This window comes from Saimiri boliviensis, chromosome 5, assembly GCF_048565385.1.
Source record: "Saimiri boliviensis isolate mSaiBol1 chromosome 5, mSaiBol1.pri, whole genome shotgun sequence".
In the NCBI taxonomy this organism is placed as follows: Eukaryota; Metazoa; Chordata; class Mammalia; order Primates; family Cebidae; genus Saimiri; species Saimiri boliviensis.
This window is the reverse complement of record NC_133453.1, coordinates 67,859,735-67,873,268: the sequence shown is the minus strand read 5'-3', so window position 1 is coordinate 67,873,268 and position 13,534 is coordinate 67,859,735. Positions and strand designations below refer to the sequence as shown.

Below are 13,534 nucleotides of genomic sequence, written 5' to 3'. Positions count from 1 at the left end.
GGGTTATTACCATACAATGAGGCAAGGATGACTATGTCTGAATCCCAACTCAGGCAACTGGTAGAGACAGCCAGTCCAACAGAAGTAAGTCCACAGTGCACTGAGATCATTTGGAAAATAGGGTTTGGGACACTGCACTATATAAAGAATAAAACAAAGTCAAGGTGCTGACAGGGATGAGGGGATACAGAATGAGGGGTAGGAAAAGGAAGTTATGATTATCAACTTAGGCCTCATAACCACCCACAAAAGTGGGGTTCAATAGCAGCTTCCTTTTATATTATTCTAGATTCTTATTTCACCTGTTCTTTACATGAAGAGCATGAGCATTAGTTAATATTTCTTTCTTTCTTTTTTGAGATGGAGTCTCACTCTGTCGCCCAGGCTGGAGTGCAATGGTGCGATCTCAGCTTGCTGCAACCTCCACCTCCTGGTTTCACGTGATTCTCTTGCCTCAGCATCCTGAGTAGCTGGGATTACAGCTGCGCGCCACCACACCTGGCTAATTTTTGTATTTTCAGTAGAGATGGGGTTTGACCATGTTGGTCAGGCTGGTCTCAAACTCCTGACCTTGTAATCTGCCTGCCTCACCCTTCCAAAGTGCTGGGATTACAGGTGTGAGCCACTGCGCCTGGCCAATACTGGCTAACATTTCAAATTTTATCATCCTCTGATGTATGATAGCTGTAGGACTATGTGTGGTCACTGTGTTAGCAACATTGATTGCCACACAAGGGATTATATGTGAATTTCTTATAGGCAATTGACACCAGTAAGACATTGGGGCTTGAATTGCCTTTGCAGTATTCCACCCAAAAATGAGGCCTACTGACAGGAGACCACAGCAGCAAGGGGTCAGAGTTTCTTTGTCAGGAAATTGGTACAATTCAAAGGCCCCTTTAGGTTCACTGAAGTAATTAAGAATGCATGCTATGTGAGAGGCAGTGAGAACATTGATGACCAATGTCAGCTGGAGAAGCAGAGATGACCATAGTTAAGTAGCAAGATTCATTTCTTCTCTATTGCTACTTCCAATCCCTATCCTGGAGTAGTTAGCATTGAAAAAAAAAAATAAAGGAAGACATATCCTAGAGCCAGACACCCACAAGCCCCAATCCAATCTTTCTTTCTTTCTTTTTTTTTTTTTTGAGATGGAGTCTAGCTCTGTCATCCAGGCTGGTGTGCAGTAGTGCAATCTCTGCTCACTGCAACCTCCGCCTCCTGGGTTCAAGTGATTCTCCTGCCTCAGCCTCCTGAGTAGCTGGGATTTCAGGTACCCGCCACCATGCCCAGCTAATTTTTGTGTTTTTAGTAAAGATGGGGTTTCACCATGTTGGTCAGGCTGGTCTCGAACTCCTGATCTCATGATCCACCCTCCTTGGCTTCCCAAAGTGCTGGGATTACAAGCATGAGCCATCCTACCTGGCCAACACCAGTCTTAAGGAGCTTAGAATGGGAGAATGCATAAAAAATTGACCATGCTCTATTACCCATTTCAGGGCCCTATGGCTAAAGTCTGTCCAGCAATGGGGAAGTTTTAAAACTAGTCCAAATTTAAAACTCCAAAGTTTTAAACTAGTCCATGCCAGACTTCGAATATCTAAAAAGACCAGAAAGCTGGGCGGGCATGGTGGCTCATGCCTGTAACCCCAATACTTTGGGAGGCTGAGGCAGGTGGATCATCTGAGATCAGGAGTTTGAGACTAGCCTGGCCAACATGGTGAAAACCTGTCTCTACTAAAAATACACCAATTAGCTGTGTGTGGTGGCATGTGCCTGTAGTCCCAGCTATTTAGGAGGTCAAGGCAGGAGAATCACTTGAACCTGAGAGGCAGAGGTTCCAGTGAGCCAAGATCGTGTCACTGCACTGCAGACTGAGTGACACGGTGAGCTTCCATCTCAAAAACAAACAAACAAACAAACAAACAAACAACCCAGAAAACTATGGACTCTGCCTGGGGGAAAGAATATTCAACATAGTACTGAGGAAGCAGTGACTCGAGAAAAAGAAAACATTTTGTGTTTGAATTTCTACCAAGTTCAAATTCCTTAGTAATCTGGTCACATAAAAGTATGAGTAGAAAATAGTTTATTATATAATGTTAAGTGAACGAATCAGAACTTGAAATTGTATGTATATGATAAGTACAATTGTATAAGTAATCTTAATATATTAAAGTCTGCAGCAGATAACTGAATTTTCTCTAAATCATAATTTTGCATAGGGTCAGCAATGATTACATATCTAATCGAACCTACTGTAATACTTCTTCGTGCTATTTATTTGTTTAAGATGTAAAATAAGTTTATTTAGCATAATTGCTTTTCACAAACCTATGTTAGATGACAGATACTTGGCTACCCTCTGTGGACCTATAAATTGTAAGGTTTTTTTTATGTAGGGGCTGGTTATTGTTTTTCAAAGATTAACACTATAGTCTTCCAAAGAAGCAGACTAAACAGAGTATGATCCCTCGGTTCCTCCCTTTTCCATTAAAAATTGAGTATTATGCTTGACTTTTCCCATTATCTGCAATCATTCCAGTTTGCAGGGAGTCCATACATGTAATTGTTAACATTGCAGATATTTCAGACAACATGTCTTTGAGCCTTCCAGTGAAGATTCCTTTGGCCCACCTGATGTGAAATCATCTACCCTAACCTTTTCTATCTCACTCCAATTTCTATAACATTGTTGGTAATACTTGTACGAGGACTCTAATTTATGAAGTCTTCCTCCCATACTGGAACATTTTAGGGCACTGGAGCAAGGTAAAAATCTACTGGAACTATTTATGGTACATTGGTCTCATATGTAGGAGTGCCTTAACCTCAAGACTGGCACAAAAAAGATTAAAAGTTCATGGTTATCATTTTTTAACATCTCTACCCTATATGACCCCATTGAAAAAACGCATGTGAACTAGATAGCATAAAAATAATGAGGTTTACCAAAGAATGACCCTTTCAAATCACAGCTAATGTTCTTATCTGTCACATAATGATTCAGATAATTATCTTTCTACCTTGAATAAATGGATGTGTTGTAATATACTAAATATACAACACAATTTTCATTTGTGGTTAGATATGTACTTATATATAATTAAATCTTATAGTAGTAAATAAAATTGTCATTTGGTATTTAAACTTATAATCTAATTTATTTCGTTTAACAAAAAGGAAAGCAAAACCTAAGGAAATTAAGTCAGCCAGGCGCAGTGGCTCATACCTGTAATCTCAGCACTTTGGCAGGCCAAGGCGGGTGGATCACAAGGTCAAGAGATAGAGACCATCCTGGCTAATATGGTGAAACCCAGCTCTACTAAAAATACAAAAATTAGCTGGTCGTGGTGGCACACACCTGTAGTCCCAGCTACTCAGGAGGCTGAGGTAGGAGAATTGCTTGAACCCAGGAGGCAAAGGTTGCAGTGAGCTGAGACCACACCACTGCATTCCAACCTGGGGACAGCAACACTCTGCCTAAAAAAAAAAAAAAAAAAAAAAAAAAAAAAAAAAAAAAAGTCATACTGACACTATTTGAATGAATTGGACATTTGTCATCTCCTTGCTGCAGTCCTGTATTTACTCATAGGAACAATATGAACTTCCAAATATGAGAATAAAATAACTTCAAAGTCCACATCCAAAGGAAAAAATAGCAAAAATCTTTACCAAATGAAAGAAACATACAATTTAGCTCAGCAGGACTTCTCCACATCCAAGGACAATGTAGGTGTGCAGCCATGATTTTTTGAAAAAGAAAATTTCTTAGTGGTCTTTCTTGTGATCCTTTCTTGACAAAGCTTGCATAAAACAAAATGTTAAAATTATCTGTTAACATTTTAAAAGATTTTTAGAAAGCTTTTGAAATTGTATTAGTTTTTTTAAATGAAAACTTGCATTTCTCCAAGTATTCAGAATATTACATTGTTTTAAAAACGTTACATTCAGATTTTTAGATAAGATTCAGTAAATGAGAATATAACCCAGTATCTCGGGGTATAAAGATAATTCCCTTTATATAGGGACTGTCCTTAAGGATCAGGCAGGGAAGGAAAGGGATAAAGAAACCTGAGAGGGAGCCTAAGAAGAGAGGTCATCGGCATGTGCATAATGAAAAATATTAGTTTTCAACTAATTGTTCCTAGCTTTGATTAAACTGCTTCCCTGTTTACCATAACATGTAGAATGTAGAGAAGAGGGTAAAGAGTTAGCAACCGTATCTAAAAACCTCCAAAAAGATGATAAGTTTCTAACTGTGAAAGAAACCAATACATCATCATTAAAAGAGACAAACAGTAAAAAAGAAAAAGAACCTCATTAGTCTGGGTGCCATGGCTCACTCCTATAATCCCAGCACTTTGGGAGGCCAAGGTGGCTGGATCACTTGAGGTCAGGAGCTTGAGATCAGCCTGATCAACATGGTGAAAACCCGTTTCTACTAAAAATACAGAAATTAGCTGGGCATGGTGGCGGGTGCCTGTGGTCCCAGCTACTTGGCAGGCTGAGGCACGAGAATTGCTTGAATCTGTGAGATGGAGGCTGCAATGAGTCAAGATCACACCGTTGTACTCCAGCCTGAGTGACAGAGCCAGACTCCATCTCCAAAACAAAAACAAAAACAAAAACAAAAATACTCCATTAACCCCCGTCTCCAAATTCCCCCTAAAGGCAACTATGGTTAATCTTGTGAGATATGTTTTCAGACGTTTTCTAACAAAATACATTTTTTTTTTTTTTTTTGAGACGGAGTTTCACTCTTGTTACCCAGGCTGGAGTGCAATGGCACGATCTCGGCTCACCGCAGCCTCCGCCTCCTGGGTTCAGGCAATTCTCCTGCCTCAGCCTCCTGAGTAGCTGGGATTACAGGCACGCACCACCATGCCCAGCTAATTTTTTGTATTTTTAGTAGAGACAGGGTTTCACCATGTTGACCAGGATGGTCTCGATCTCTCGACCTCGTGATCCACCCGCCTCGGCCTCCCAAAGTGCTGGGATTACAGGCTTGAGCCACCGCGCCCGGCCTACAAAATACATTTTTATATAAATGAAATAACATTATATTCTTCTGTAATTTATTTTTTAACCTATTTTATAGGAGATAGAACATATCAGCTAGCCCCTTGTGCAGGAAGTTTAGGCTATTTCCAACTTGCCAGCAAAAATAATGCTGCATTGAACATGTTTGTTTCAGTGTATCTTTGCATTCCTGTGAAACAGTTTTGCAGTACAAATGCTTAAAAGTGGAACTGTTGTTGCCTCAAAGGATATACAAATTGAAAATTTTGTTACATTTGTAAAAATTTGTTAAAATTTCTGATTTGTCCCTCAAAAGGTACTAATTTATACACCTATGGGTAGTGTATTAGAGTTAGAAAATAAAAGCTGTTGGTAATTTTTATGTCTTTAGGATATTCCTCTTATAGCAGTTTTTAACATGAGTTGGTCCAATTTTCTTTTCTTTCTTTCTTTTTGTTCTTCAGACAGAGTCTCGCTCTGTTGCCCAGGCTGGAGTGCAATAGAGTGATCTCAGTTCACTGCAACCTCTGTCTCCTGGGCTCAAGCAATTCTCCTGCCTCAGCCTCCTGAGTAGCTGGGTTTACAGGCATGTGTCACCATGCCAAGCTAATTTTTATATTTTCAGTAGAGACAGGGTTTCACCATGTTGGCCAGGCTGATCTGGAACTCCTGATTTCATGTGATCTGCCTACCTTGGCCTCCCAAAATGCTGGGATTACAGGAATGAACCACCACACCCAGCCTACTTTCTTTCTTATATCCCATTTGAAAGTCATCTAGCTGGATAATGATTTCTAGATAATTGCTCTGGGAACTTGGACTTACAACTTTACTGTCATTAGCACTAGGAGCTAAAAAATGAGCTAACTAACTACTAACTATTGTTACTTGTCTGTGTAAAGGTATGTATTTTGAAGTGAAGACCCATTACATACATGCATTTTTCTTTTAGGTCTTAGATTTCCTGCATCCATTTTCTGATGACCATATTTTAACGCCAAATTTTAACCCATTCTGGAGGTTTCAAAGAAAGATAGTGAAATTTATCAATCTATATGAACTTGAGCCTGTCCTAACATGTGGTTGCTAGTTCACTCCTAATAGTGTAATATGGCCCCTTTCTCTGAAGAAAATACTTCTCCAAACCTCCCTTGCTAGAATAAATGTTATTATAGTAATACCACTTCATACCCACATAGAGTTTTAGAGTTTACAAAGCTCGTTCACAAATATTATTCCATTTGGTTTTTCTTCTTTCTTACTTTTTTTTTTGAGACAGAGTCTCATTCTGTCGCCAGGCTGTAGGGCAGTGACACCATCTTGGCTCACTGCAACCTTCAACTCCCTGGTTCAAGCAATTCTCCTGCCTCAGCCTCCTGAGTAGCTGGGACTACAGGCGTGTGCCACCACACCCAGCTAATTTTTGTATTTTTTTAGTAGAGATGGGTTTTCACTATGTTGGCCAGGATTGTCTTGAACTTTTGACCTCATGATTCGCCCACCTTGGCTTCCTAAAGTGCTGGGATTACAGGCATGAGCCACCGCGCCCAGCCTCCATTTGATTTTGACAACAACCCAGTATGGTGACTGTTATCTCCACTTAATAGATGAAACAAAGTTAACAAGCATGAAATAGTAGAACTGGAACTAGCAGGGCACTAAACTTTCCACAAGACTGTGTTGTCTCTTCCATATACATGAGGACACCATATGCCTTTTGTAGAAATTTTATTCCATGATTGAATAATCACTTTTTAAAATTCCCTTTAAAACAAAGTAAAATATAAGTTAAAAAAGGAAAGAAATCCCTAGGAAAAAAGAGAATGCTTTTTCCTTTTTGTTAATTTTACTATTACCTTTCCAAAATAAGTCATTGTTTTATCTTTTAGGTAAACTGTACCAAACATCTATTCTGTAACACTGAAAAAAAAAAAAATGAGGATGGACATGGTGGCTGACACCTGTTATCCCAGCATTCTGGGAGGCCAAGATGAGAGGGTTGCTTGAGGCCAGGAGTTTGGGACCAGCCTGGGCAACAAAGTGAGACTCCGTTTCTACAAAAAACAAAAAATTAGCTGGGCATGGTGGTACAAATTTGTAGTCCTGGCTCCATGGGAGGCTGAGAGGCAGAGGGATCCTTCGAGCCCAGCAGTTGGAGGCTGGAGGCTATAGTGAACTATGATTGCATCACTGCGCTCCAGCTGCAGTGAGGGTGAGACCTTGTCTCAAAAAAAAAAAAAAAAAAAAAAAGGCAAACATTTCTAAGACAAGGATGTAAAACTGTAACCTCAATTCTTATCAGTAAGTTTCATTATATTTTTTCCCTACAACTAACCGTAATATCACAAGACTAATAATCTGTTTCTGATATATTACAGTTAAGACATAAATTCTTGATTTCTTACTTATAAAGATCATAATTGCGGGTCAGCAATTGACTGGCCCATAGATAAGGAAAGAAATAATGAGTCTTGCTATTTCGAAAAAAAAAAAAAAGCTTTTTTTTTTTTTTTTTTTTTTTTTTGAGACGGAGTCTCGCTCTCTTGTGCAGGCTGGAGTACAGTGGTGCTATCTCAGCTCACTGCAACCCCCAACCACCTGGGTTCAAGCAATTCTCCTGCTTCAGCCACCCAAGTAGTTGAGATTACAGGTGTGTGCCATCATGCCTAGCTACTTTTTATATTTTTAGTAGAGACAGGTTTCACCATGTTAGCCAGGCTGGTCTCAAACTCCTGACCTCAGGTGATCCACCTGCCTTGGCCTCCCAAAGTGCTGAAATTACAAGTGTGAGCCTGACCACGCTTGGCCAAAAATGATTTTTTTTTTTTTTTTTTTTTTTTTTTGAGACGGAGTTCTGCTCTTGTTACCCAGGCTGGAGTGCAATGGCGCGATCTCGGCTCACCGCAACCTCCGCCTCCTGGGTTCAGGCAATTCTCTTGCCTCAGCCTCCTGAGTAGCTGGGATGACAGGCACGTGCCACCATGCCCAGCTAATTTTTTGTATTTTTAGTAGAGACGGGGGTCTCACCATGTTGACCAGGATGGTCTCGATCTCTCGACCTCGTGATCCACCCGCCTCGGCCTCCCAAAGTGCTGGGATTACAGGCTTAAGCCACCGCACCCGGCCCAAAAATGATTATTAAAGAAAAAGATTGTTTTCCTTTTTTGATCCATAATGTCATTAGCAGTATTGATTTCAGTTTCCTGTCTTAACATTATGACTGTAGGCCGGGCGCCGTGGCTCAAGCCTGTAATCCCCGCACTTTGGGAGGCCGAGGCGGGTGGATCACGAGGTCGAGAGATCGAGACCATCCTGGTCAACATGGTGAGACCCCCGTCTCTACTAAAAATACAAAAAATTAGCTGGGCATGGTGGCACGTGCCTGTCATCCCAGCTACTCAGGAGGCTGAGGCAAGAGAATTGCCTGAACCCAGGAGGCGGAGGTTGCGGTGAGCCGAGATCGCGCCATTGCACTCCAGCCTGGGTAACAAGAGCAGAACTCCGTCTCAAAAAAAAAAAAAAAAAAAACAAAAACATTATGACTAATTTCATGTGTATCATTAGGCTTGGAGAAAAAGGATCTGGGCATTTTCAGAACCTTTTCTGATCTTTATCTTCAGGAAGGCCATCTCTATGCAGTCGAGCAAATAAACACTGGGCTGAGTATCTGATGAACTGCACTCTGCCTAGGCTGCATACTAAGAGAGTGAACTTGGGCAGTTTATCTTTTCTGGGCTTTGATTTCCTCATCTCTAAAATAACAGGGCATGTTAGTTCTACATCATCATCCCAAGGGTCCATTTTTTTTTTCTTTTTTTTTTAGACGGAGTCTCACTCTTTTTCCCAGGCTGGAGTGCAATGGCACGATCTTGGCTCACTGCAACCTCCGCCTCCCAGGTTCAATTGATTCTCCTGCCTCAGCCTCCCGAGTAGCTGAGATTAAAGGCACACACCACCACGCCTGGCTAATTTTTGTAGAGACTGGGTTTCACCATGTTTGCCAAGCTGGTCTCCACCTCCTAAGCTTGTGATCCGCCCTCCTCCGCCTTCCATAGGCTGGGATTACAGCGGCCGCCAAGGGTCCATTTTAGCTTTAGCATGCATCACTATAAAACCTGTTAACAAATATTTCTTGAGATAAGGACTTCTGGTGTATAGATAAGATTGTGGGAATATTTGTGGGTACCTAAATAGTGGTTTATCCTCTGGGCGAAAGAGTTCCAACAGCTACTAAGTACTAACAAAGCCTATGGCTAAAATCAGGTAACACCTGTGATGTGATTCAAACCACTAGGACATGTGGCATGCAAGACTACATCAGGCCCCTTGAGGTATTTATTAGGTAACGACTTTTGTGCGCTAAACGGTTGTTTAGTAACCAGAAGGGTGAAAGCAGAGTACCTAAATATCACATTGTATACTGTTAAAAACAGGGGGGAAAGGAAAAAAGATGTTACAGTTTACAGCGAAACTAGAAACAAATTAGGAAAATAAGAAGTGAAAATTTCTCCCACAACGGAAACTCAACCCCCGCATTTTACCTAGGTAAAATCTTACCTAGGGTAAAACTGCCCACAGGGCTCAGGTGTTTGGATGTACTGTCCAAGCCAAGAGGAAAGATTTGCAGCCAGTCTCCAAAACATCTCAGGGACGAGTATAGAAAACAGGCGTAAAGTGTCTGCATTGTTCAAATCAATCCCAGAGAAACTTTCCTGGGGCCTGAGAGCATCTCAACAGCCAAGCTCCCATTTGCGGCCTCCCTTCCCACTTCATGCCGGCAAAGTAGCTGACGGCATTCGCGGTGGCTAGGCAACGGCCCGCGCTGACTTCTCGGCGTTAGCCCCGCCTCTTGAGGCGCTTCCGCCGCCGCGCTCCAGGACAAGCCTCCTTTCATTGGCTAACGTCGCGCCGGGAGTGGGCGGGAGAAATGTGTCAGACTGTGTGGTCACTTCCGGTCCGGGTGCGCGCGGGTTGATTCGTCCTTCTTCAGCCGCGGGTGCTCGTAGCTCGGAAATGGCGGGTAAGTTCCCGGGAAAAGTTTACCAAGGGGTGGAGGCGGGAAGATCCGGAATAGAACGCCGAGACGGTGGTGACAGTGCCCGTCTGGAACTTTCGGGCTGTAGCCTGGGTTCCAGAAGGCCTGCTTGGGACCGGAAGCGCGGAACTCTCAGCCCAGCTCCCAGTCGGCCGCAGTCCGCGTCCCCGCCCCCAACTGCTTAGGGTTCCGCGCCTTCTGCGAGCACTCCGGCCCCTACCGAGGGCTGAAGAGGCCGGCGGAAAGCGTCACGATTTGGGCTTGTAAAATGCCGCCTGCCTTGGGGCCTGTTTCTCTTCCCATTCCTTTTGTTCACTGCTGCTTGCTTCAGCTCTTCTACATCTGGTCCTGTTCCCGCCAGCTGATTTTAATGCTCAGATCCTCCTTCTCTTCCAGGTCTCCCTCTACCTTCCACTACAGTCAACTTCTGAGCTAGCGCATTGCTGCCTTGCCCTGCTCTAGCGCTCCCAACTTGGACCTCGACTGACTTCGTAATCGTCTTCTTCATCTCGCACACTTTAGTATTCCCAGGATTTTATTTAGATGCCCTTGGAGAAAAACGTTGTTCCTGAACTCCTCCCTTGTCTAAACTTCTCTTTTAGGGTTGGACTACTGTAATACAGTTCCCTTGTGTACCTTCTAGAGTCCCTTCAACTTACAACATTTAGTAACAGCATTTATACTAAACGTTAAAATGTTATAATTGCTATTATTTTGTATGTGTATTAAGATTGTTTTGGTGTGATTATATTCTTTTATCGATTTCGAAGTTATGGACAGTTTCTTTTTCATGAGGTTGTCACACTCTGTCGTCCAGGCTGGAGTACAATGATCATAGTTCACTGCAGCCTCGAACTCCTAGGCTTAAGCGATCCTCTAGCTAGGACTACAGGCATGGGCCACAACATTCTGCTAAAAAAAAAACCCCAAAACCATTCTTTTTTAACCTTTTAGAGTCAGGGTCTTCCTGTGTTGCCTCAGGCTGGTCTGGAACTCTTGACCTCAAGCCATATCCTCTCACCTCTGCCTCCCAAGGTGTTGGAATTACAGGCTTGAGCCACTTGGATGACCTCTGTGTCGTTTATCATCTCTTTACAGGGCATTCCTCGTCATCTGTCTTCATTATTAGCCATTCCATTTTTATGGATATGTTTAGACAAGCTGTTGTGTGAGCTCTACAGATGTTTAAAAGAGGACTTTTCTACCAGATGGAGATTGTAGGATCTTGAAGTACCAGAAAAGAGGGAGGACATACTCTTAAGAATTACATACATCTAAATTCGAATTTTGGCCCCATCATTTAGTAGTTGGATGCCCTTCAATTCTGCGTCTTCTTAAGCCAGAACTTTTGAATATGAAATAAGGTTGATATAATACCTACTTATAGAATTGAGTGGATTAAGCTAAGATATGATTTTACAGGTTAAATTTTGTTGCTTAAATTCCTCGAAGTAAATTCTGTAATCTCAGTTTTACAGATTAGGGTCAGAGGGGTGAAGCAATGTGCTCTAGTTCACTGAGCTAATAAGTAATGGTGAAGCCTGGATTTGAATCCAGGAATTCTGACACTAAACTTTTTTTTTTTTTTTTTTGGAGACGGAGTTTTGCTTGTTACCCAGGCTGGAGTGCAATGGCGCGATCTTGGCTCACCGCAACCTCCGCCTGCTGGGTTCACGCAATTCTCCTGCCTCAGCCTCCTGAGTAGCTGGGATTACAGGCAGATGCCACCATGCCCAGCTAATTTTTTGTATTTTTAGTAGAGACGAGGTTTCACCATGTTGACCAGGATGGTCTCGATCTCTCGACCTTGTGATCCATCCGCCTCGGCCTCCCAAAGTGTTGGGATTACAGCCGTGAGCCACCGCACCTGGCCCGACACTAAACTATTAATCTGTACTCTTTGAGTCTTTCCCATTTTCTGTGTATGTGTGTTTTAACCACTTTTTGAAGTTCATAGCACATAATTGTACTCCCTTTTACTTTTTGCTTATGGATTTTCTCTACCTGAATTTTTATTAATCTTTTTATTTTTGGGGGGGACGGAGTAGTCTGGCTCTGTTGCCCAGGCTGGAGTGTAGTGGCACGATCTCGGCTCACTACAACCTTTGCCTCCCATATTCAAGCAATTCTCCTGCCTCAGCCTCCCTAGTAGCTGGGACTACAGGTGCGCACCACCACGCCCAGCTAATTTTTGTATTTTCAGTAGAGATGGGGTTTCACCATGTTGGCCAGGTTGGTCTTGATCTCTTGACCTCATGATCCCCCATCTCGGCCCCCTAGAGTGCTGAGATTACAGGTGTGAGCCACTCTGCCCGGCCCATTTTTACTAATCTTTATGTTCATTTTGTCAGGAGGTTTGTCATCTTGAAAGTTTCTCTTAATAGTGATATCTTCCAGTGTTATTTATTACATATATAGGAGGGTAGCCACTTTGTAGTAAAACTATTTGATTGTACCAGTGGCTCAAAGTTTATTACTTTAGGCACACATGGTTTTTAAGAAATTTAATACAGTGGAAAGATGTTTTCCTTGTACCCCTGTTCCTCTTCCTTCTTTTTTACCCAGGGTAACCATGATTACCAGGTATTTGTGTGTATTCTTCTTCAGACATTCCATACATCATTAGTTTTTTTTATCTGAAGCACTCTGGTAGACTTTTTCCAATATTTAAAATGAAATTTTGTCATAAGTATCAGAGGACATTCTCATTTTGCTTTTTACGTCTTATAATGAAAAAGACGACTTAGGTATAAATCCTAGCAGGTAATTTGTATTAATAAATGTTCAGAAATGCCAGTAGTCTATCATGTTAATTTTCAGGTTTATTCATTTATGTAAAGTATGCCTATTTTATATTCCCGTATGTCAAAAGTGATTTCTTTTTCTGTTTTGTAATGAGACATTCTTCTTTTTTTTTGAGACAGTCTTTCTCTGTCACCCAAGCTAGAGTGCAGTGGTGTGATCTTGGCTCACTGTAACCTCTGCCTCCAGGGTTCGAGCAATTCTCCTGCCTCAGCCTCCCAAGTAGCCGGGATTACTGGCGCCCACTACCATGCCCAGCTAATTTTTGTATTTAGTAGAGTCGGGGTTTCACCATCTTGGCCAGGCTGGTCTTGAACTCCTGGCCTTATGATCTGCCCACCTCAGCCTCCCAAAGTGTTGGGATTACAGGCATGAGCCACTGTGCTGGGCCGGCATTCTTATTTAATACATTTATTTAAGAGTATGTGGAGAATGGCTTGTGCTTTTATGATCTATCAGCAGGTTTTAAATCACCCTTATTCCGTTTCTAGTAAGAAGCTTGTAGGTTTGATGATTTAAATCACTTCCAACGTAACCTTTTAAAAACCTTTTCTCTTAGGATTTGGTGCTATGGAGAAATTTTTGGTAGAATATAAGAGTGCAGTGGAGAAGAAACTGGCAGAGTACAAATGTAACACCAACACAGCAATTGAACTAAAATTAGGTATGTATGTC

At 42.0% G+C, this 13,534-nt stretch overlaps 2 protein-coding genes across 4 annotated transcripts in view; one reads left to right on the top strand and one right to left on the bottom strand.

Moving 5' to 3' along the window:
• Positions 1-13,534, bottom strand: part of SLC25A12 (solute carrier family 25 member 12) — a 231,767-nt gene that overhangs the window by 132,016 nt on the left and 86,217 nt on the right. The window contains exon 1 of one of the 2 annotated variants that reach the window (XM_074399467.1): positions 9,580-9,600. The exons of the other annotated variant lie outside the window; for it this stretch is intronic. The gene's annotated coding sequence lies outside the window, so the exon portion shown is untranslated. Of the gene's footprint in view, positions 1-9,579; positions 9,601-13,534 lie in introns of those variants that run through there. 2 annotated transcript variants of the gene reach the window in all.
• Positions 9,951-13,534, top strand: part of HAT1 (histone acetyltransferase 1) — a 72,661-nt gene continuing 69,077 nt past the window's right edge. Inside the window, exons 1-3 of one of the 2 annotated variants that reach the window (XM_074399469.1) lie at positions 9,967-10,042; positions 10,454-10,548; positions 13,419-13,523. In XM_074399469.1, coding sequence (XP_074255570.1) covers positions 13,430-13,523 — 94 coding nt within the window. In that variant the 5' untranslated portion in view covers positions 9,967-10,042; positions 10,454-10,548; positions 13,419-13,429. Of the gene's footprint in view, positions 10,043-10,453; positions 10,549-13,418; positions 13,524-13,534 lie in introns of both variants that reach the window. The other variant, XM_003921876.4, reaches the window with a different exon arrangement.